Here is a 25,850-nt window from a genome sequence, read left to right as displayed (position 1 = left end):
ACCCTATATGCATTGGTGGTCGAATTTTTCAAGTTCTGGCTCCATCCATCCACCCTTATTCTGGGTCATGGAGCGCAGGAGAGGTCATTTCTGGTTCCACTTGCATGAAATGTGACCTTTTGGCACTGGGCTTTGTATTTTGCTGCTTTGTGGATTTTTGTGTACTGTGTTAGCAGAGGAGTCTCTAGGTCCAGAGCAGTGGCAAAACACCAGGTGTTACAGTCTCTAAAGACTCCCTTCATGATTGGTCCCTGTGGGCTGAACGTTGGGAACTACCTTGTTAAAAGGATTGTTAGACACCATTATAATAATCCCCAATTTGCCTTCAGTTTACCATGAAAAGGATTAGCGCTGAGAGACTCGGCACTGACCTCTTCCACTAGATTGAGTGTCATGTGCGCTATGCACTTTTTTTCCCCCACTAGTCAACGTTGAGGAAGCATTTTCTGGACACTGTTGCTGATTGCAAGTGGCATTTGGACTGTCTTTGCTACCCATCTACAGTGACCTGGTCACCAGAAGCTGGCTCATGAGTATTCAAGGCCTGACCTTGTATCCTGAGCTATTTTGTGCCTAGTTTGCAGTGCAACATGTTTGATGCCAGGAACATGAGGGAACAGTCCTTTAACAGTTCCATTGTTGCTTACAGTACACCCACTGAAAAGCCTGAGAGGATTTCACCTCAGTCATGCAGAATTTTATGGGTCGGTTTGCAACTTTGATTTCTTACTCTGATCACAGATGCTGTAGGCTTATTTCTATGCTGTCCTCTGCAGAATCATTATCTGATCTGCCCACAGCTTTAGCAACCTCTTAGCCTTCTGTTGCACAAGCTCTTTCTCTACCTGAGTCTCTTAAAATCCTTATCAGATGATTTTGCACTTGAAGAGTCACAGGTCACTGCCATCTGCTGCACATGCCTTTTGAGGGATAGTGTCCAAGGCAGCTCCAAAGAGACACCCTTCTGAAGGATGTAACCAGAGGGTAAGAGTACTCATCTGCCACAGCAGTAGTAGTACAGAGGTCAGGAAGGTTTATCACCCTCCATTGGAATCCAATAACCGTTCCTTTTGGTTACTACTAGGTTTCAACCTACAGAGCCAAGGTCATGTCAGGCACCCAGTTTGCCTGCAAACCTTCGACTTCTAAGTACCCCAAACCCACAGGTATATCTTCTGCCTGAAGGGACGCTCCCACTTTCCAAAATTGGGATGTCTTTTCCAGCATCTTGAATGCCAGTATCTCTGATGCCTGGGTATGGGAGGTATTTTCTAGGCGCAACAAGCTGGAGTTCTGCTCTCAGCCCTTACTTTGGTTCATGTCTTCCAACCTGCCTTTGTCACTGTATAGATTAGCAGATCTCTCTGCAGCCTTCACTGGTCTTCTGAAGAATGGGGCCATTGCTCCAGTACCTGTGGCGGAATGGTTCCAGGGCTTCTATTCCAACCTATTCACTGTTCCTAAACCACAAAGAGGCATTTGTCATTCCTGATGGTCCCTGTAATTATGTATAGTAACCTTTCTGGTTTTGCATAGATGCAAGCTGATGTTGAGGCCCAGGACTACTTTCTTGCCTAACTAGTTTGTCTTTCACCTCAAGCAGGACATTGTTGTTCCATTCCTCTGTGCATTGCTAGTCCATTGTCTAGATGTGGTTAGGGCATTTCTTTGTGGCTCAAACAGATCACCATCTTCCATCCAAGGATCAGGTTCCACTTTTTCCTGTTAACGCATACTCTACTAGTTTGTTAAGAGCCTATTGGGCTTTTTGGCATCAAGCAACTCCCTCCCAAGGCTTCTGTAAGGTCTTCCATTGTTCTTTTGATGCCAGCTTTGTATGGAAAGTTTTTAAGGTGACCCTCTGAACTGTAGGCTGTCCCCTGTATCTTCTCTTGTGGCCATGTTAGTGTTTTATTGCGTTGCCCACCCCTCAGAAGACTGCTTTCCAACAGTGTCTGAATTCACATATCTCTCAATAAGCAAAGAAAATGGGACTTTATATTTGTGGTGAAGCCCATTTCTTGCAGTCTAACACAATTCGCATCCCTGTGTTTCTATGGTCATGCTGTTGGTTCTGCTTTTTACAAAACTGAGACATGTTGGTAGTTTGTGGGGGTTGTACCTGCTGGCACTGTTTTGTTTGCTAGTGTCCAAATTCTCCTGAAGGCTGCATTTTTCTGAATGCCAAGAAATGCATTTTACAGTAAATACAAAACTCCCATTATTACATGTTGATTCAAGTAAGACTTTGTTTTTTTTTTAACAACATCTTGGATATTTAGATGACCATGTTGATTGGAATTTCTTTGTTGTAGAAGGAATTTTACACAGAATTCCTTGTCTTTTTTTCTATTTAACAATGCTGCTGGTTGACACGTGTAAGCTTCCTCAAAAGGGAACAAGCTACAAGACTGACTAGTGTGCCAAGGCTTTTTTTTAAACAAAGAAACCAGTTGGTATGCGGGTTAGACTTCACTGGTTGCATGCTTGTTCCAAGTAACATATTCACAAGGTAGTAAATTGAAGATATGGATGACTGTTTCTCATCTTTAACCTTTTCGCTGCCACTGTCCTAAAGTATATGGCGGCATCAAACAATTTCCGGCTTGCCAGGTCAGTATGTCTTATGTCTGCTGCTTTCCCCCACTGCTTATGATCGCATGGTCACTTCAGTGACCATGAATTTATAGCAGAACTGTGCTTATTTAAAAAAAAAAAAAAAAAAAAACTGATCAGCTACTGAAAAGCCACTGATATTCATTAAAAACGTGAATCATTTCTTTTATTCTACTGGTCCTATGCTTTCAGAAAATGTATGATTTGTGGGATATTTCAAAACTCTGAGAGCTGTAAGTGAAGACTTAAAAGGGAAAAATCGCAAAAATGGTGTGGCCATTAGAAGTTTAAAGTGAAGCACAAGGGCTGGCAGCAAAAGTGTTAAAGGGGAATTGACAAGAAATATGCCATTGCTAACTGGTTTTGAAGTTGCATTCTTCAGGGCCTATCATTCGAATCCTTAGTTTGCTACTTGGGGAATTATTGATCTTCAAACTTTCTAAACAAAGGGCCAGTTGACTGTCCTTTAGACTTAGGGGTGCCGAATTGTGGCTAAGTGCAAGCAGAAAATGTCCCAGAATCAGTGGAAGTAAACAGTGCCTTAGGCTGGGTGGTCAGTTGGAATAAAAAATGGTTTTAGTCAGTAGGAGCAGAATTACTGCCCTATTCGGTATCAATGGGAGTAACCGTGTCCCAAGGACCAGATAAGGGCAAGCAAAGGGCTACATCTGGCCTATGAGCTGCAGTTTGGAGACCACTGATATTATTATTATTATACAGTGTGTATGTATGTGTGTGTATGTGTATATATATATATATATGTATATGTTAAAAAACGTGATCCACGTGTTTGTTCCAGGTCAGTTCCATGTTTATGTCCTGATTAACTTAAAACAAATACAGTATTGGTTCCCATATTTTATGCCATCTAGATCTTTCTTTAAAGTACACCTGTCCTGCCATACTCAATTCCCCTGTGTGGATCCCTAAGTCCATTTTTCATATTCTATATAGCCTGATTTCTGGATTTTTCAGGAAGGTCCTCCTAGGTTTAGACTGGTAGTTTTGCAACAACCTTGGAAAGAGGGGGCATGGCAGTGCCAAATGTTTCTAAATATTTTCTAGCTGGGCAGTTAGTGTTTTGCGCACAGATTGCCGACTGGACCCTTTGACACCACGGTTGCACTGGAGGTGGCTGTGGTTGGATCTTATGAGGCCCCTACACATTTGGTTCATCGGGGTTACAGGGCCCCTCACATGCAAACTATATCAATTGAGATTCGGTCTACAAGCCTGGACGGTGGTACAGGGGGGTAAATTTGGGGTACCTTCCCCCATCTCCCCCCATGCTCCACTTTGGAAGAATGCCCAATTCACTCAATTCTTTGCTTATGAGGATCCGATTGTGTGTATGTGCTATGGGATCAAGAAACATAGTGATATAGTACACAATGAGGATTTGAGGCCTTTTGATGAGTTAACATTTCTTTACCATCTTCCAAATACTCTGTTTTTTAGGTATATACAACTTAGACATGCATATCAATCACAGTTTGGGAGTGCTCGAGCTTCCTTTGCCCCCTCTGATTTGGAAACCATGCTGTGGGTTGAGGACCTGGCCAAGCCGCTGTCTACTATATATTTTATTTATTTCAGGTACTTATATAGCGCTGCCAATTTACACTGCGCTTTACATACATACAGTTAGGTTCATATATATTTGGACAGAGGCACAATTTTCATACTTTTGGCTCTGTATGCCACCAGAATAAATTTAAACAAAATAATCCAAATGAATTTGAAGTGCAGACTTTCAGCTTTAATTCAAGGGGTTGAACATAAATATCAAGTACAAATTTTAGGAACTGCAACCATTTTTATACACAGTCCCTCCATTTTCAGGGGCTCAAATGTAATTGGACAAATTAATATAATCATAAATAAAATGTTCATTTTTAATATTTTGTAGAGAATCCTTTAATGGCAATTACTGCCTGAAGGCTGGAACCCATGGACATTACCAAAGACTGGGTTTCCTCCTTTCTGATTCTTTGCCAGGCTCTAACTGCAGCTGTCTTCAGTTGTTCTTTGTTTGTGGGTCTTTCTGCCTTTTAGTTTTGCCTTCAGCAAGTGAAATGCATGCTCAATTGGGTTGATATCAGGTGATGGACTTGGCCATTGCAGAATATTCCACTTCTTTTCCTTCAAAAGCTCCTGGGTTGCTTTTGCAGTGTGTTTTGGATCATTGTCCATCTGTACTGTGTAGCGCCGTCCAAACAACTTTGCTGCAGTTGGCTGAAACTGGGCTGACAGTATGTCTTAAAACACTGCAGAATTCATTCAGCTGCTTCTGTCTTCTGTCACATCATCAATAAACACCAATGACCCAGTACCACTGGAAGCCATGCATGCCCATGGCATCACACTGCCTCCACCATGTTTTCCAGATGATATTGTGTGCTTTGGATCATTAGCTGTTCCAAGCCTTCTCCACACTTTTTTTCTTCCCATCATTCTGGTACAGATTAATCTTAGTTTCATCCGTCCAAAGAATGCTTTTCCAGAACTGGTCTGGCTTTTTTAGATGTTTTTTGGCAGAGTCTAATCTGGCTTTTCTACTCTTCGGGCTTATGAATGGTTTGAACCTTGTGGTGAACCCTCTGTATTTGTTCTCCTGAAGTCTTGTCTTGATTGTAGACTTTGACAATGATATGCCCACCTCCTGGAGAGTGTCCTTCACTTGTCTGGATGATGTGAATGGGTTTTTCTTTACCATAGAGAGGATCCTGCGATCATCCACCACTATTGTCTTCTGTGGACATCTTTGCATTTTTATGTTGCTGAGCTCACCCGTGCATTCTTCTTTCCTCAGAATGTACCAAACTGTTGATTTGGCCACTCCTAATGTTGCTGCTATCTCTCTGATGGATTTGTTTTGTTTTTGAAGCCTTACAATGGGCTGTTTCACTTGCATGGACAGCTCCTTTTGAATGCATGATCTAGGTTCACAGCAATAGATTCCATATGCAAATACCACACTTAGAATCATCTCCAGACCTTTTACCTGCTTAATTGATGAAGAAATAATGGAGTAGCCCACACCTGGCTATGAAACAGCTTTTGATTCAATTACTTTTGGTCCCTTGAAAAAGGGGGGATGGTTACTCTTAAGAGCTGTAATTTCTAAACCCTTCCTCCAATATGGATGTACATACTCTCAAATTAAACCTGAGAGTGTGCACTTTTAGCCCATATCCATTATATAACTATAGCCTGAATATGTTTTTGTAAATACCTGAAAAAACTAAAATTGTGCCTGTGTCCAAATATATGGACCTAACTGTATATTCATATCAGTCGCTAACCCTCAAGCGGCGTACAATCTAAGGTCACTAACTCACTTCATACATACACATACTAGGGCCAATTTAGACAGGAGCTAGTTAACCTACCAGCATGTCTTTTGGAGTGTGAGAGGAAACCCACGCAGGCACAGGAAAAACATGGACACTCCAGACAGATGGTGCCGTGGTTGGGATTCGAACCAGCGACCCTAGAACTGCTAGGTGGAAGTGCTAACCATTAAGCCACTGCACTACCCACAATGATTCTATGATATATAAATGCATAGATTACTCACCCAGTGTAGGTCTCTTGAGAATCGGTTGTCCCTGACCTTGATACTGAAGATGGGGAAGACGTTTGGTATGCCCCCTTTCCTAGGCTTGTCTCTGCTTGAGATCAACTCGTATATTATACATTTGTTCACCATATTTATCTGACTCCCACTAAGTTAACAAAAATGTTTGACAATAATTCATCCTCCTGCTGGCATTGCTTGACCAATGGGGCAGATTTCATGTCTTTTGGGACTGCCCAGCTATCCAGATATATTGGACTGGGGTGCTTCCGTGTGCTCAGGATGTTATCACCATACCCCCCCAGCCGTCCATAAGGCAGAGTCTCTTGAGTTTAATTGATGATCTAGCTCCCACCAATGCCATACGTACTGTCCTTACCCTCCTCTTTTATTATGCAGGGAAACTAATTATATTGTCATGGAAAAAGGTTGAGGCTCCAACAGTTGCAGCCTGGAAAGCTCTAATAAATAAGGCCCTCCCATTACATAAGGCTACATATGGGTACAAGGGGGTGCCTTGTAAATTTGACAAGGTGTGGGGTGGTTGGGTGGCTTCCCCACATACAGTGGTGGATTGAGTTGCACTGTTTTTTAGTACGTGTGCAATTCATTGCATATTATTGTATTGTCTCCTGTAAGAAAGTGTTACATTTAGTAAGAGTTGACCAGTGCAGCCTTTGACATAGTCTTGATGAACAGGAGGGCTGGTGTGGTGTATATTATTGGCTTGTCTGTGTTATTGTAGAGAGGTCCTTTTCTCCTGATGATGTATTACAGGACCCTTACTGTACTAACCACAGACATTGTTTTGCTATTCTTTACAGTTCTTTTCTTGCATGTTGTCATGCACTTGCAGTTGCTGTTTTTTGTTCTGTTAATTTTGTATGTATATGCCATTACTGACCTCTCCTTTTGATAATGTTGGTACCCCGGCTGTAAGGTGGATGCTTTGGTTTCAGTGCTTTCTTGGTCGTTGGCCTTGGACAAATAAAGACAAGGGTTACTGACATTTGCAGTATTCTATTCTAGTCCTAAGGCTCAAATTATCAAAGCCAAACACAGCCAGGCAGCTAGCATTTTCAGGAGGCCAGCAATAGCATATCCTATCTTTCTCTCATGCCAGATGTATTTTAACTTAAAGCTGAATGTTTAAAAGAGCAGGCTACACACTGTTCATATTCATTTTTGTGCCACTACGGGACATCATATTGGTGGCAGGCATTTGTCATTTATATAAGGGGTAACGCGATATTTTATCTTTTTATATATGCAAAAAACTGCAACTGAACTGTTTATGAACTACTTTGCAATTACTAGTGGATAGACTGGAATAGTAGATCTGAAAACCAGCTTGTGTACAGCTTCTGCATACTGTAGGTTTTTGGTCTGTGGCTCTTCAACTCTTCAAAGTAGGTTTGTAAAGCCCTAGTGTGTATGTGTGTTTGTTTTCTAATTCCATTCATCTGTCTATGGATTTCACCTTCGTCCATAGTTGCTTGCTAGGTAATTAGAATGAAGGTTGATGCTGTGGTAGAGCTGGTAGATTAGCTAGTCTGCTTTTCACTTCCTCTTTTTTTTTTCTGTTAAATGCAATGCAATGGCTCTGAGCTGTAGACTGCACTGAGCATGCCCCAAGTCTGGCTGCACCCACACTGTGTCTGGAACGTGTGTGTGTGGAGCTGTGGAGTAGGCCCTGAAGTCTACAGGACCTAGGACAATGCAATCCAGACAGAAGCCACTTCTGAAATGGAACTAAAGCGGAGTACACAGGCTAGTAGTGCAATGTATGTAAGACGCAAGGGCCATGCAAGAACATGTGTGCATTTTTTTTCTCCTTTTTGTATGGATGTGCTGTGACTGCTGTTGGCCATACTGATTCCTCACTATTTTGGAAGAAAATTGCTTTAAATCTTCATTATTTGTTTTTTTCTGTCAGGCAAGATTAGTATTGGATTGAGGTTGAACTTGCTGCTGTCTCAAACAGATGTTGGGAATATAGCTGTTAACACTCAATGGGAGCAGCACAACATTAGGCAACTTTGGGTCACAGTTTAAGGTGTCTGAAAAAAGTATTGTCCATTTTCCACTAATTTTTTTGTTCTTTTTAATACCGGCACTAGAAAAAATGTTTGCAAAAAGCAGTGACAGTATGCAGTAATGTGTGTATTCAGAATTCATGTTTTACAGGTTTAGCCATTGTAAACTGAAGCTTGGTTGTTATAGGTTACTACACTTTGCACTTGTTCTGTCTATTAATAATTAAGCAGCAATCCTGTTATATTTCCTGGGAAACACATGGTCTTTTTTCAAAGTCATGAGGTGCCTTGATATGGATTTATTTTGAAATTCTAGAAATATCAGTTTGAATCTATTTGGCATAGGCATTTTGCTTTCTTATTTTTATTATATTGGTTGAAATTACATCAAATTTTTCAGATTATTACCTGACTTTTCCTTTTGGCTTATAGGTAGCTTGAAGTTATCTGTTGATTGGTTCCCTAAATGATTCTTAAGACTACAGTATAGTATTTTGCCTTTGTTTTATTATCTTACATTATATATTCTTATAGTAACCCTTTCAGTTATAGTGTTCAGTTTTGTAACAAGATGAAGGAGAACTTCTTTCAATGGAAAAGAAAATCATTGGTAAGCTAAACTATCAAGTCTTGATAGTAAACTATCAAACGATCAAGTTTGGGGTATCTATTTTTAGGCGTTTAAAAACCCTGTATTAAGGTTTAAAAATAATTTTGCAGCACCTGCACTATTTATAATTATTGAATTTAGTTACACACTATTTTTGGGTAGCATAGTCTGCCATAGAGAAATAATATCCCAAACGCACCAAACCTTTCTGCCTGGAATGGAAATGTGGGGATATAGTATACTGAAAAAGTGTGGACTTATAGAAAGTGTGCAAGCTGGAAATGGGATAGTCCTTTTGTATTTTTTAAACTGTATTGAAAGGTAAATAATTAGCAAATTAAAAGGTTTGCCCATTTTTAGTGCCATCCTTCAAAACATACAGTAGTCCATCATTTTGTACATTTTTTTTTTTATTAGTAAAAATTGTACATTGCTTGGAGTTCTCCTTAAAACCGGATCTAATTACAGGCGGAGAATCTCTTCATCTTTTGTGGCTCCTGTCAGTTGTCTTGGTCCTTTCTAGTTAAACTAAGCTTGCTTTGCATGTAACTGATGAAAATACATTGCATTGTTTGAACGAAATTGACTGTTTTGCATTAGCATGGCTTGTAAATAAACTGGGAAGGCTGCAGATCATATTGTTTGTTTCAGTGTTTAAAGCACCAGCCTTCAAAAATATGTAAACTGAATCACTACAATCTCAAATTTGTTAACAACATTTTAATTTTAAAAGTAGTTTTCAATATTTTTTGCTATAGGGTGACCAGTCCTCTGTCCCAGGTTCCCAGTTGTGCTCACCCTGTCATATGGGATTTCAGCTAAAATTACAAGTGGTCATTTCAACACAGAATATGCAGGAATGGTCAATTGCTGTCACTATCAGGAAACCCACCCTGAGTTATGCCATGCAGCCATCACTGGAGTGCATGTAGACCGGAAGAGGCTGGAGCAGATTTTCAATACTGATGTTCAACAAAGGAATAAAAAAGTAAAGGAATATTTTAATAAAAAAAATCAATTGTTTAATACTTAGTGTTTTGTTAAACTGAATGTCATGCACTCAGGGATTACATCTATTTTATAGCATATAAACTTTTTTGTAAGAAATGACAATGGAACGGTGATTTTTGGGCTAATAAAAAGCTAACTTTCTCCTCAAGGAAGTTGGACTAAAACTATTTCCTCCTCTTCAAAGATACCCCACTAACAGCTTGTTGTTCCATTGCTGTTAAAATTTTAGACATTCAATGACTAGATTCCATGAATCGTATTATTATGACAAACTTTGTTTTTTAGGCTGTTTCATCTGACCCATGCTTTGCTTGACAAAGAAAACTTATTTCTTTATAGTTGACTGATATTAAAACTTAGCATGTATACTATGATCATACTGCCTGCAGGGACCTTGGATTAGATGGTATGTTTAACATTGCTTTTAACTATTGGAATACTGTTTCATTATTATTTTTAGTGCCAAAGGTCTTGGTGTGCATTAATTTTATTTTACAGTAGTAGGTTAGTCATGTGTTGAAAGTTGTTTTTTTTTATCATGTTTCCAAGGATAGTAGTTTTCACTGTTTGTGCCTCAGCGTGTAGTACAGTAAAACATGCAGTTTTTGACTTGTCATTTCAGATCTGTGTCTCCTTGCAGATCATTTGAACCCAGAAGAAACCAGAACAAAGCTAAATCTCATGGCTGTCCTTGTGAGCACTCTGGGATGGCTGCCTGTATGAAATGGTGCCCTAAGCATGCTTTGTGAGATTTTCATTTTACCTATAGAGGGAGCTAGGTCATGTGACTTTGTTTAGAAGCTTTTGGACCAAGGAAGAAGAGAAAAGGCAGAGACGTTTGCTGACTCTTTCAGGCCTGTATGTCTCTCTGTGTATAATGTCTTCTGGTACAGACCAGAGGGGACTTTACTGTTTGCTGGATGCTAAGCACCACAGGTTGTCTTTAAAAGAGCTACTATCACTTCTCTGAGATGTCCTGTGTCTTTCTGGATTCAGAGACTACAAGACTTCACAGGTGTCATTAGCTCTTTCAGTGTTTTGACATCTGAAAATCTTTGCTCAAGTTGTAGTCTCCATGCATTGCTGTTTAAGGGTATTCATGTATTGACGACCTGTTCTGCAATGTCATTACAAGGCAGACAGCTCCCTCTTCATTAGTTGTCTGTAGAGGCTTCCTTCTGAGTGAAAGCCATGCACACTCTGCATTTTTAGCATTTTCAGCTTAATCTGTTCTTTGGTTTTCTAAGACCTCTTTCTATGTCCTTATGTGGCTCGGTAAGAGCAGACTTTCTAATGGTAATCTCATGAGTTGGTTGGATTGGGAACTCTGTGTGTTTTGATGTCTATATGCAGGAAATAGAATTTTATGTGCCGCTTACTGCCTCTAACATTGATCAAAATCTAGATTGTGCCGCATGTAATGTGTGTACTATGCTGTGGGCTTATGTGATTGCTTTTAAATATACTTTGGACTCAGAAAGCACATTTCTTTCTTGTTCATTGAAGGACTCAGGATTCGAGTGAGTGAGTGAGTGAGTGAGTGAATGGGTAAAACCGCTGTCTATAGGATGCATTTCACACTGATAAACAGCGACCAGCCCTTTATAACTGACCCCGCCCCCCCCGCCACACACACACATACATACATACATACATACACACTCACACTTACTCCCAGCATACCTCAGGTTTTTTTCGCTAGTGTCCGAAGTGGTTTGGAGACCTTTTCTCTGCTAAGTTTTCAACAATTTTTGCTAGCCATTTTTCCACACAGCTATTTAGATTGGTGTATCCTTAGCAAAAGCTTTTGAGGCCTGGACTGGATGATTGCGGGATTAGCCTGGAATGTGATCTTTGAGCACTGGGCCCCACATTGTGGCACTTTCCAGACCTTAGTCTACTGTGTTAGTCATGGAGTGCTTATAGGGTCCACAGCTGTGACCCAATTTTTGAAAACTCACTTTGTGAGTAGGCTTTGGGGCTGAGCACCAGAAGCTGTGGTAATAATTAGACCATTGGTACCTTTATTAGCCCTATATCTTCTGTTGGAAAAGGTTAATGCTGAGGCTTAGGGCCAGTGAAGTTTTTATTTGGAATGTCATGTTTGCGCATGCTCTTCATGTTGACCCTGCCTTGCAGCACAACATGTCAAATCCTAGGCATGTGGGAAATAGTTCTTCAGTAATATTTCCCTCCACCTTCTGATTCACTAAGAGCTCCAATGCTGCTTGCAGTGCACCCACTCGAGGGCTTGGCACTGACAGTTTGGAATGTTGACTCCTTGGCATCTCCTTTAACTTTCTCAGGCATGGTCCCTGCTGGGAGAACACAATGATTATTGTTAGTGGCTATAGCCACTGGGAATAATTGCATGACAAATCCAACAGGCTGGTTGTAGCCATGTTGTACAACAATAAAATTAGGTACAATAAGCTTGCCCATAGATGATTTGAATCTCGTCTGGTCCCTAGTAAATCGTCCGAGATTAGGACCATCTCTGGCCAGCTTAAGGCAGGCCATAGATTATGCTATTCTGTCCCTATTCTGTTGAACCAGCTGAATTTCGATCCATCTATGTCTGGCTTTAATCAGAGTTTCAGAAATCCTTAACTAATGAGATTGCCCCCGAGGAGTCGCAAGCGATGCCATTACTGTCAGGCATTTTGGCTCCTAATAGATTATGGTGCCCAATGCTTTGAAGCTATAAGATCAGCCTGCAGTTACTAAAAGTGCTGCTACCTGTCTAGGATCCCTTAGAGCGGCATTTTTCGACCAGGACTCCTTGGTAGAATGTCTGAAAGTTGCTCCAAATTGCACAAACATTATACACGAGTCAGCAAGTAGATAAAGCATGTCTTTTTGTTACACAAAACCACAGGTCTTTATTGTGCATCATTACAAGCAACTGCCAGTATCCTAACAACCAGTGACGTCATTGGTTAATAAGGAGCACTTTGGGTGCTCCTTGTTAGTACCTTCCCTGCTCCTCTCCATTAGTGTTAGTGGAGTAAGGGAGAAGAGAAATGCCGGAAACAGGACCTGATTCTGTACCAGTGTGCAAATGTGCTCTTTCTTTGTAAGAATAAATCACCCCTGTTGGGTGTCCGTCATGTGTGGATGTTGTTGTGTTATGTAGTTTACTTTTTTACATTTTTAAATGGGGTGCCTTGTGAATGTGCTGCAGAATTTTACAGGTGTCGCAACTGAAAAGAGGCTGTCCACCATGAATTTTTCAGTTCACCTACTAATCCCAGACATCCTTTATGATGACTGGGAGGGCCCTGATAAACTGTTCACACCTCCCAGATATTAACCCTAAAGCTGTTTAAGAAGTCCAAGATATATGCAGTCATGTGCATATTACAGCAGTATCCTATCTTAATTAAGCACTGATGATCCACAAGGAGTATGCTCCAGTTTTTGGGGAAACCATTGACAAAGGTTTTTGGAGATTCTTTCCAAAACCTTGTTTACTCTGGCTGTTCCTGCATTGCAGCTTGCCCTGGCTGTGATGCTAGCCTATGGCCATGAGAAGAGATCCTGTTTGTGGAGTGTTTAGTTCTCATACTAGAAGCCTTAAGTTACTGTGTGGATGGGCTAATAGATGTCTTTCGTCTTATTTCCCATTTAGTCTCCTGTCAGTAAATATGCAGAGGACTCCTTGGCTGAATGTTGCAGACAGGCCAAAAGCCATTTTCTGTGCATATGCTTCAAGAGCTTTCTTGGACACCCTCATCAAGGATGGCACTGGTGGTTCCCAAGCGAAAGAAACCTAGACCACAAGCAAGGCTCATTCCTTTTCCCCCATTCCCAACGATGCCCACCTGCAAACCTTGAGCTTCCAGATCCCTTAAACCTGCTGACAAATCGTCTGCCCGAAGGGGTGACTTTACTTTCCATAGTATGGGAGATGCTTGTGGAAATATTTCAAGGGTTCTACTCAAGCCTTTTCACACAAACCAAAAGGGGGCATCTGTCCCATCTTGCATCTTAAAGCCCTGTCATCATTCTGGTCTGGCAGATGCTACATGGGCTCGTCTCGATCATCAGAAACTTCTGTTCCAAGGACTGGTTTACCATCCTGCCTCATGGTCTCTGGCTTTAATGGCATGGCTGTTGAAGCCCAGATCCTAAGGGACAGGAGCCTCTGTTTCCCACAATCCTAGAAGCTAGGAAGTTCGCTTCCCTAAAGGTCTATCATCGCACATGAAAACATACTCTGGTTGGTGTAAGGAAATAATCTTTCATCCCAGAGACTACCCTGTGGGATGAATCCTAAACTTTTTGCAGTTAGGTCTGGATCAGCATTTGGCCCTGAATACCACCAGGAGGCAAAACTCAGCACTTTGCATCTTGTTCCAAAGACCACTAACTTCCCATTTTGTAAGACTTGTACAGGGTGGATCTATTGTGGCACCCCAGTGAGCTCACTCATCATGGCGCACTTAGCTGTAAGAATATTTAGGGCATTATGCGCCCAGGGGTGATTGCTGAGAACGTGACCCCTGTGCCCTCCACTTGCAGCGAAACGCCGGTATGTGTCTGAGCTGACAGCTTTTTTTTGTTATAAAAAGAAAAAGCTTTTCTGTTGTGGTCACGTTGAAGCCTATAGCATCTTTCCTTCTGAAGGTGGTTTCTGCCTTTCACCCCAACCAGGACATTGTTCTTCTGTCCTTTTGCTTGGCTTCAGTGTATCATCAGATCTTCTTTTACTGTCTAGATTTAGTTTGTGTTGTGCTTGCCTACTTATAGTCACTACATTTATTACAGAATGACCCCCATTTTACCAACCCTGATGGCCCACATAAAGGGGGATCAATTTCTTGCTTCACCTTTTCTCGATGGCTGAGAGATATCATTCAGGCTTGGGGGAAGAGGGGGTTGATGAACCATCCCCGCTGGGAGAATACAGTGATTAATGATAGCAGCTATAGCCACTGGCAATAACTGCATTTGAAAATCCTACATGGTGTTGCACCGAAATCATGCAACAATCTACAGTATTTGGGTACAATAAGCCTGCCAGTTGATGGTCCCTGCTGAACCAGCTGAGATTCCAACCATCTATAGCTGGATTAAATGTGAGCTGTTAATTGTCTTTTTCCAGTTAATGCCACACCTGCTATAGTCTGTGCACTCTGCTCTGTTTTCTGCTGTACCTAGAGATCTCTTCAGTCTCCCAGAAGTGCTGTGTCAATTGTGCTGGTTTTGGATTCATTACCAAATCAAAGGACCCTTTCTGTGGAATATTCACCCAAACTGTCGTTGCAGTTAACATAGTTTGATCCAGCAAAGTGTGCACCTATTTAGCGCCATATTGATTATTCATAGACATGCTATGAAGTGTTGGAGACGGGACATGCTTCAGGGGTCTCTCATCATAGATTACATGAGACTGCTGGAGGTCGCTGCTATTATATAAGTGGAAAAGAATAGTAGCGCTTTCTGAGTGCAGTAAATGTGATCTGATTTATTATAAAAACATATAGCAACTCGCAAAAACGTAGTAAAAGGCTTGCATGTCACAAGTAATGGCATCTCCTACTGAGGCTTTGCAGCCCGCAGAATGCAGGGCATTCCAAAAGTCGTCTGGTCACACTGGTGTTTGTGAGATGGAGGATCCGACATCGATCACGGTGACGTCACTGGAACCGGAAGTGGTTGAGAGGTGATCTGATAGGTTCACGTTCGGAGCATGTGTGCTCCTTCGTCAGGCCATGAACTGCACTCAGAAAGCTCTACTATTTTCCACTTATATACCCATTACAGAGGAGCTTCATCTCTGACAGCTGGCTGCTAAACTCTGACTGACGGTCCTGTGGCTTCAGTCTATATGAACTTTTTAAAATTATAAGGACTATGGACAATATCCCTATTATCCCCACCTTTTAGTCCCTATTGTGGACATTGTTTATTCTAGTAGCATACCCCTGCCACTCTCACTTTCCTATCGCCACTACTTCTATCTTGTCACCCTCTATTATAGCCTCTTTGCAAATCAATGCTCCATAACTGGGATGGACAGCCCAGAAAAAAAATTAACATAAGAAACAAAACCAACCATGTAATTATTGGAAGCCAGTTTAAAGAATATTAAAGCAGAGCTCCGCTCAGAACTCAAAAGGGGAAGTTCCGCTTTAAGTACTGGTCCCCGTCTCCGCTTGAGGAATTGGCACGTTTGGGATATGGGTACCGGAATTTGATAAGTACCCGCTCCCACTTCTGCTGCAATTGCTTAGGGACACGTGACAGGTCCCAGAAGACTACGGGACCATTCACCAGGCTCAGCACTACTCCTGCATGCACAATGGGCACCCGGCTGTGAAGCTGCAAGGTGTCACAGCCGGGTGCCCAGACTTGAGATGCCGGCGCCGAGCTGCGAGGATGTCTGAAACCGGCTACGTTGAGTGCTTCTCTGGATTGTCAAACAGGTGAGTGGCTGTTTTCTTAACAGCAGCTACAGTTTTTGTAGCTGCTGACTTTTATATTTTTTTTAGCTTTGACTGGAGCTCCACTTTAGGAATATTTTTCCTTCGCGGGCCTAAATCAACACCTTGGTTTAAAAAAAAAACCGAAACTGTTAAAAAAACAAAACAGACCACTATCTGCAGGTACACAAGTGGCTGCACATTAGGTGATGCTTGCGTATCACAAGTTAGCTTCATAAATGGTAAGCATTGCTGACTTTTTTCAGTCATTGTGGATACTCTGTTTTAGGAGGATGATGTACTGCAATGACTGACCTAAATCATGAAGAGATCAATTTTTTTTGTTATGTGTGATTCACAGAACACACATTTAAGCTCTGGAGAAGTTTTGTTTCCTGATAGTTTTGTTTGCATTATTTGTTAATGTATCGTTGGGTAGTTGCGTGCTTTTCTTTTTTTCTTCCCAGCTTAAAGCCTCAATACTAGATTTTCACAATGTTGTGCCTGTTATACCAGATTAGTTGCTTGACTATAAATCAGGAAATATCCCAAGCTATTTTTATGCTGTAGGTACATGGGTAGGTTGAAATGAGACACATCCAATTAGAATCAGCCTCAAACTCTAGAAATTTTGAATCAGAGAAGGATACCACTATTCATGTCACCGGGAACTGAACTATGATCTCAGAGCCCTAGGTCTAAAATGTTCTCATTTTCTGTGCAAAGGGGTGGCTCCTGGGGTTCACTGAATCTATAGAAAACATTGCCTTTCTCATGTATCAAGATACATGGCAGCATTTCTTTTAGTTTCGGTAATTTAAAAAAAAGTTGAGACAGAACAATAATGTAAATAGACAAATGTTGGAAACAAGTTCATTGCATGACTTGCTAAGGCAACAGCTTTTTTTCTTTAGCCATTTGCTGCACACAGTCAGTGTTTTTATGTCATCTCAAATCTGTGTCGCCTGGTAGATTATTTGGGCCTAGAAGAGACCAGAACAAAGCTGAGTCTCATGGCTGTCCTTGTGAGCACTCTGGGATGGCTGCCTGTATGAAATGGTGCCCTAAGCATGCTTTGTGTGTGTGATTTTTATTTTACCTATAGAGGGAGCTAGGTCATGTGACTCCATTTAGAAGCTTTTGGACCAAGGAAGAAGAGAAAAGGCAGAGACGTTTGCTGACTCTCTCAGGCCTGTATGTCTCTCACTCTATGTATAATGGCTTTTGGTGCAGACCAGAGGGAGCTTTACTTCTTGCTGGGTGCTACTCACCACAGGTTGTCCTTAGTAGGGCACTGTCACTTCTAAGATGTCATGTGTCTATCTAGAGCTGAGTCTTCTTTATTGAGGTCGCAAGGCTTTACAGGTCTCATTGGCCCTGTGAATATTTTATACCAGTGCCAAGTTACACAGGAAATCTGTGCTGAAGTTGTAGTATCCACTTTTTGCTGCTTAAAGGCATTTTGAATTAGGGGTTACTAAGCAGACAGATCTCTCTTCATTACCTCTCTGCAGAGGTGCCCACCTAGATGAAATCAGTGAACACTGCATTTTTAGCCTTTTTCGGTTTCTGACTCATGTTCTGTGGCATTCTGAGACTTCTTTCCAAGTTGTTTTTTTTTTTTTTTTTTTTTCCTTACAGGTGAATGCAAATTTTCTAAGGGTCTGGTTGAGTGGTGATAATGTTGGGTTCCTTGTTTGAGCTTTTTATGCAGGATGTATTTCTGATGTTTGTTTTTTTTTTTTTGCTTGCATTGATTAGATCTAGACTAGGTCAAAGCTTATACAGCAGTTTAATCTTTGCAGTTTTGCTGTGTAAGCATATTGGGGGGGGGGGGGGGGAACAATGTTGACTGTACTGACAATTGTCAATTCATACTCGGTGATGTACTATGCTGTGATCTTTTGTCAAATGTTCTTCTGTATCTATAAAATATTTGGGGTCCAACACCTTGGACTTTGTCAGCCAGAAGTCCAAACTGGTTTAGCAGTTTGGCAAACAATAGTTAATTATACATTAGCTGTTAAATTGACATACTGTAAGCCAAGATCAGTCTAGTCACATGATTAGTATGGTTTTTATTCTTAAGGAGGATGTTATCTTCAGACACTTGCTGTGAATTGGGACATCATTTGTTCTAGCTAACATGACCCTGCCAGACAACCTGGGCTGTTAGTTCATGGTGTGTGACATGGTTGACCGTTTTTTTCTTTGCATTAAAAGAAACGACTAATTAACATTAAAGGTTTCTGACCCGTATTTCTCTAATTATAATAAAAATGGCCATTTTAGTTAAGTTTTTTTTTTTTTTGGGTGACAAGTGTATTTTACAAAATACAAATTTTTCTTTTCCTGTCCTGTAAATCTTGCTGCTTTTATCCTTGCACTGTGACATCTCTATATGTTGCAAACAAATTTGGAAGTAACTGATAGTGTTTGCCTTTCATTCAAATGTTTTTTCATTTAGAACCAGCTTTCTTTAATCTCCATTTCTGGTGTGTCAACCATTCGCTATGTTAGAAAATCTGTGTCATTGTTTCAGTGCATGTGCCTTTAAAAAAAAAACAAACAAAAAAAAACCCTATAAATTACAAACATAAACTCACTACACAGATTGGACAAGCTGCACCCTCTCTTTAGATCTAACAGCCACTATGTAATGCTCGTGTCTCATGATCGGTTACAGATTGATTGGATCGTTTCTATGGGTCCTTTTATTACACAGTTTTAGTGAATGTAAAGTTGATTGTGCAACTATTATACAGTTAGATTGTAGTGTGTGTGTGTGGTAAGCTTTATACGTGACTTTAGGTTGAATATGTACATTCTGCCCATTTTGGTTGATCAGTTCATGAAGCAATTATTCATTGAAGTGGTCCTATAACGTCACCCTAACAAACATTTATATCACACTCCTGAATAATACAAAAGATAAAGAAGCAAAGAGAAATCTTTTCTACTAGAATGCTTGAAATGTTTCACCCTTCTGGTGGCCAGTTAGAACCTCTGCCTGATTACCCGTTCTTTCACTTGACAATAGACCACCTGACTAGTGTAGACGTATAGGTTATGTGACTAGCAATACACAAATGAAGACGTGACGTTTCAAAGGTGAGACAATGTTTGTGATTACGGGTACAGGTCTGTTCACAGTTCTTTCTATATCCATGGACAAAGCAGACAAAAATCTTAAATATTTCATCCAGTTGCTATGGGTACCTTTTGAAAATTAAATCATGTTAAATGGAATATATATAACCAGTGTCTGAACTGAGGTTCTTTAGGGATTGAATGATTGTGGTTGCAGATTGAGATTGACCATTGTATAGAAATGTTCTCATTTGCAGATAGTTACTGCATTCTACAGAACTGTAGACACCGGTCTGTTTTAATTGTATGTTTTTATATTAGCAAAAGTAGGGCATAAGTCTTGTGCTAGCAGTTTCCATGGCATTTCATTGCATCCCTCAACCTCCCCCCATTCTATACCTTCTGTAATAACAAGTGTTTAAGAATGATCTGTCATTGGAGCAGGAGCAGCCTAAACTGCTGATGAGGCACCACAGTGAGCTCTGGTTTTTTACTGGTTGCAATGTAGAAACAGACATATTGTGTGTGTGTGACAGCCAGGGGTGTATTTTGTGGCTAGGGAACCTTCATTAGGCATTATAGCAAAGATTTACTGAATGCCTGAAAGGGGGACCTTCTTTTCTGGAATATAAAACCTTACCCTCATAAGAAATGTATCCCAACAGATTTCTTTATTTTTCTGCTTTTATTGCGATAGAATGTCAGTCCTCCACCTGTGCTGCTTCCTCCTCCTTCCTTCCTCCTCAGTCTAAAAAAGATGTCTCTCCTCCAATTTGAACAGATGATTAGAAAATTAACAAAATGATCTGAGCAGTTGCTTTCTGCAGCACAGGATATTATTCACTGCCTTCAGTTTTTAGGTTTATGTTGGAGTATATAGTTTAATATTTGATTCTTGTTGGGTGAGCATTTGTCCTTACACTATAAATTGGCTTATTAGGATTACTGCTAAAGGTTAAAGATGAAGATAAATCACCTTTTTAAGTACACTACTGGCTTGTTTGACTCCAGTTTAAATAACTCAGGTTTTATTTCTAACTAAATCATAGCTAATGTTATAACCTGACTGATCTATAGAATGTATGGACTTATCTTTGTGCCATTTCACACAAAGGCTTTAAAGACGTGAATGCTTGAACTAAGACAGAATATACAAGGCCCTAGACTCAGTTATTCTAGACACCTAAAAACGATACAGCTGCTTTTTACTGTGGGTGATTGTATGTCAAACTATTCATGCTATCTTGCTTCATAACATGTATGCCTGATGTTCTTGACTTGTTATATTTGTACTGTTTTTTTTGTTGTGATATGCTGAGTCTTGTCGGGCCTTTTTGGCCTCTTTATTCAAGTGGCTAGTGCAAGCTGACCATCTACATGCAAACATTCGTGCTGCTGTTGGGTATCTTCCTCTCATTTAGGATGTTGTCTCTCATGAGTTGGTGCCTTCAAATTGAGATCAGCTGTTTGTAATTTATTAAAGAGTCTTTATTGGTCATAGGGAATCAAGACCAATGAATCCTGACCACAGATACAAATAAGGAAGAGTTAAATTTGTACTGTGGGTTAACTAACTCCTACTAGATTTAGCTTTAAGCTTTTGATGACTGATGGTCTCTAGTGACCATAGACATTAGATCAATGCCAGATTATGCATGCACTTACTGTACATTTGAATCAGCCAGTCACCTTCACAAAACTAGACCATAGCATACATGACAGATATTGCTTGCTATATTTTATGGTGGGACTGGTTACATTAAATGTTGATCCCAGCAATGAAGCACATGGCAGAGCCGCCTCCTGTATGTATTCGTTCAGTAAGATATTTATATTTTATTTTTTTTTACTTTAGTGCTTTGTCTTGCCTGAAAACAAATGGCTTGCTTTAGCACAGATCATTGTCCAGACATTTCCAGGAGAGGCTGCTGAGATGAGCACAAGTTGCTGTATAGAAAAGCTTAAGGCTGCTGTAATTGTTAGATGAGGGTGCCTCTTGAAGAAGACCATGAGGTGATCTCAGGCTGTGAGATGGCTGCCGATCTGAGCTCTGTTAAATGGTTTCCATGCCCTATGTCTGATCAGTAGAGGGAGCTCCGTCATTCAGACACTGCAGACTGTCAGCTCAAAATGTCTGAGCTGTCTACCAGGCCATAGCACTTCCACATACAGGTACAGTCTGTCTGTCTGCCATCTTGCTCCTGTCTCTTTGTGTTCATCGTAATCTTCTTTAGCAAGCTCTAACACAAAGGAGTAGGAGGGGGCTAGAAAACATGGAAGTTGTAACAGGCCTGGATGTCAAGTCTGTACTTATAGTTTACTCTGAGAGCTCTGACATGAATGTGACACATGTTTTACACTAAATCCTGCTTTGTTTTGCAAAGATTTTAGTAGAAGTGGTATTTATAGCCTACACTATCAATGTTAAAAATGAACTTGCTTCTGAAAAAGGTCACAGAGCTTCTCTTCTGACTGATCTTAAGCCTTTTCTGGAAGGCTGTTGGAATTTTGAAGGCCATCACAATTTTTTTTTTAATGTTCTTTCTTTTTAACAGAGTGAAATTTATTTTGGTCTTCAGGTATAAATGTACTAAGCTTGCTTTTTTTGTTAAACATTTTTAAAATGCATACTTTTTAACTTGTCTGACCTGTTTACAGTTTTTATCTTTTTATGTTAATTTCGTCAAGCTTGTAATGAAAAACTTGTCTCAGGCATATATGAATATAGAAGAATAGACTGGTTTAGCAGGAAAACCACTCTAGTTTATATTGTACACAAAGGTACCACATTGATATTTCCATTTTTTTTTAGAAGTGCGGCTCTTTCCTTTTTAATCTCAGTGTTCCTCTATTAGGCATTATCAAAAAACATTTTTTATAGCTTCTTTAGGGTTTCTCTTCTGTGTTCACAAGGGGGTCTACTCCCCATGGATCTTAAGGCAAAGAATGAAATTTCCCCAGGAGGTATTTTCCTATTCATTCTGCACAATATCCCTTTCTTCCTTAGTTCGCTGTAAGGCAGGATTACCTTTATTAATCTACACATGCAGGCTTTGTAAAATTCATATGTGTATGTATGTGTGTATATATATATATATATATATATATATATATATATATATATATATATATATATAAAAAGAATATTTATTTCAGGTACTTATATAGCGCCATCAACTTACGCAGCACTTTACCTATATATTGTGCATTCACATCAGTCCCTAACCCTCAAGGGGTGTACAATCTAAGGTCCCTAACTCACATTCATACATACACATACTAGGGTCAATCTAGACAGGAGCCAATTATCCTACCAGCATGTATTTGGAGGGTAGATTACTTAAAACCCCAAAACATATTTTCTGAAGAAGAAAAAAATGGTGATAGTCCAAACGTTTTTTACATATTAACAGTGCTTTACAAAATTTACTGTTAAAAAAAATTATATATATATATATATATATATATATATATATATATAAAAATATAAAAATAAAAAGACATCTTGAACACTGGTTGAGATTTTTAATTTTATTAGGCCTGGTTCACGCCAATGCAGTTTGCTTCTGTTCTGTGTTTGCAATTCTTTTTGCATTTCACTTTGTGGTTTTACACATATGCGTTTTTGCCGCGTTTTTTCATTTTTTTGTTAAAGGGGAAATGTTTTTGTTGCTGGGCAGAATAAAAACGTGGCAAAAACGCACTATTTGCGTTTCAGCAGCATCTCCATTCAACTCTATTGTAGCAAAAACGCGACTTTTTGCGTTTAAAAAAAGTCCTCGACTCTTTCCAAAAATGCAACTGCTCAAAAAAGCATAGATGTGAACGTGTCCCATAGGAAACCATGTTAAATGGACTGTAGTGCTTTTCTGCAAAAAGCACTAACAAATGCATTGGTGTGAACCAGGCCTTTATGTTTTAAAGCCATTTTTAAAATGTTCCTAGACTGCTTCACCTTTTGACATAGTAGTAATTGAGGGTTTTTCTTCAAGGAAGAATTCTGAATACAAATTCACAATCACCCATGTAGACATCGAGCAGTCGAACAGGGGAGTTAATTAATGGAATTGTTGGAAATAACTGTCTATTTCACTGTCAGCATTTTATTTTAAACCTGAAATGAAACGTGACCGCTGGAATCTGATTGGTGGTCATGAGCAATGTATATTATGTTTAGACACTTTGGTAAATGAGGCCCACTTTATTTTGAAAGAACATATTCCAAACCATATGCTAGTTCTGACAGCTTGAGTTCCTGCTGAAAGAAAGGGGATTTAGTTAGACTGACAAATTTAGATGCACTTGTATTAAAGATTTCCAGGTCCAGCAGACTATTTTGAAAGGTTTTAAATCACTACAACTGCATCAACTGCATGCAGTAGGTCTGTTTACCTCAGTTTTCTAGAGTTTGTGCTGCTGGAGATAGAGATAGACATGCCAATAAATGTGCTAAACATAATATACATTACACACTGCGTAGCTTTGGATTAGGGACGTTTGTCAATATAAAAAGCTATCCGTGAGACTTCTTTATTGGTAGTTGCTGTTTTGAGAACTTATTGTTTGGCAGGTTAGAAGCTGGTTGTGTGAGTATGGCTGGTCATCAAGTCTGTAAACATTGCACAGGAGAAATGGCAGTGTGTTATTTGAGCATGCTCAGGAGAGGCCTGTAGGGGGAGGTGGTTGATGATCTAATTCATTGCAATCCTAAGGAATAAAGGGAAAAAAAGGCCAGGCATGATTTTAATGACAGAGCAGAAGACTTCAGGGACTGCTTGACTAGGCCGAAGCCCGTGTTTTCACACCTGGGGACACTGGTGCTCTATCTCTTTTGCTGTATCCTTTTGTACAAGGCTTCAAGGCCTGTCTGGGAACAGTTTTGTTAGACCAAGACTGTTGATTTGATCCCAGCTCCTGTTTCTTAGGAGCCAACATATGTAAGTGTAGTGCGTGCATTTTTGTGTGAGACCTCTGTGGAATCAAGCAAATATTTAACATAATCATCTGCATTTATTGTGCCCAGACTTGCTTGCAGATGGCTGTGAAGACTGGAAAGGAGACCCAAGTTCTGTAGCATAATCTGAATTTCATGCTGTACATGGAGCCTCAGATTGATCATAGCCTTGCTCTCATCTCAAACCTTTTTGAGATGTCTTTGACGCATCTGCTTTAAGGATCTGCATTTCATTATGTACCTAGGACTTCTTATATGAAGGTATTTTTTTTTTCTTTTGTTATTCAGTGCTTTGCTTTGATTAAACCTGTTTTCGCCTACATCTGAATGGCACAAGCAATTATTTAGGAATCCTTGTGGGTTTTTGCTGGTTTAAAACAACTGTTTTTAAAATCCATTCCTACAGATTGAGGGTAACCATAGATACGGTATTGTTTCAGGAAATTGAACAATTTATTGAAATATAATCTGTATAAAACAATGACTTTTGCTTAGATTGGGGAATAATGGTCAAATATTTTTTCAAAAATTGTCTGCATTTGGATGTTCCCAAGAAATTGTATCAACACAGACGATTGTTTAGAATTAGTCTAAAAAGTATCTGCTCTATTCAAACCACCAACAGCATCTTTAACCATCAGGCCAAAATTTTACAACACTTACTAAAAGATTTTAAAATAAATTACTATCCATTGATCTGTGAATATTGTCCATTTCTGTAAAACATTTGCTGAATTTTCAGACATGTTGGTCTGCTATGACCAGCCTTAGACAAGAGTATGCTTAGCATCTGGAAAGTTTACATTCTTTATCAGCATATAATCACCCCCTTTTGTTATTTTTGCAGCTTACATATACACATGTAGATAAAATATGACCATTTGGGGTTTTTTCGGAATCTATTTTTTTTTTTGCTTTCTTTATCTGTTTTTTTGGGGTATCTATCTTATGCGTGGAGCAACATCTCATTGCATTGACATTTTCTTTAGTTGTGTATGCTGAGATAAGGGGACAAGGACAACCATCGTAGATATAAAACGTATATATAAAAACCACATACTGTATAGTGCAGGTGCAACCAAACGTATTCATTTTTTGGCCAGAATGTCCTTCAGACACTTTTCCTTTCCTTCCTTGTCCAGTTATCAGAGGTTCACAGACCACAGTAGAAACCTTACAGAGGTTGGAAGATTACCCCAGTCTATTCAGAAGTTAAAAAGAAGTACAAAGTTGAGCTTTCATGCACACTATAAGCTAAAAGAATGCTAGAAAAATGTTAGCTGAAAAGCGTTCATAATAGCATGTTTGTGTCAGCTTTTAGGAGCATTCTGCCTTTTTTTTCTGCCTGCAAATCGCTCCCAAAAAAATGGGGAAAAAAAAGGTTTTTTTTCTGCTTCTCAAAGATGAAGCGTCAAAAGTACTTCTAGACTGAAATAGTATGCATGGACACATAGGATTACACTATTTACGTCTTGAAGCTGAAAAACAAATGCTCAAAATCTGCTGCTAGAAGCATTTTTTAAGC

General features: G+C 39.8%; 1 protein-coding gene across 7 annotated transcripts in view; it reads left to right on the top strand.

Moving 5' to 3' along the window:
• Positions 1-25,850, top strand: part of EHMT1 (euchromatic histone lysine methyltransferase 1) — a 231,403-nt gene that overhangs the window by 47,502 nt on the left and 158,051 nt on the right. The window contains exon 1 of one of the 7 annotated variants that reach the window (XM_089675305.1): positions 7,843-7,980. The exons of 4 other annotated variants lie outside the window; for them this stretch is intronic. Coding sequence is in view for 1 of the 3 variants with exons in the window: in XM_089675303.1 (XP_089531429.1) it covers positions 24,581-24,586 (6 nt within the window). In the remaining 2 variants the exon portion in view is untranslated. Of the gene's footprint in view, positions 1-7,842; positions 7,981-17,450; positions 17,476-24,454; positions 24,587-25,850 lie in introns of those variants that run through there. 2 more of the 7 variants (XM_089675306.1, XM_089675303.1) reach the window with 2 other exon arrangements.

The sequence above is a fragment of the Staurois parvus genome, unplaced genomic scaffold (assembly GCF_062004578.1).
Source record: "Staurois parvus isolate SC_StPar_1 unplaced genomic scaffold, SC_StPar_1.0 ptg000154l, whole genome shotgun sequence".
Classification (NCBI taxonomy): domain Eukaryota; kingdom Metazoa; phylum Chordata; class Amphibia; order Anura; family Ranidae; genus Staurois; species Staurois parvus.
The sequence above is the reverse complement of the archived record's forward strand: the minus strand, read 5'-3'. Positions and strand labels throughout refer to the sequence as shown.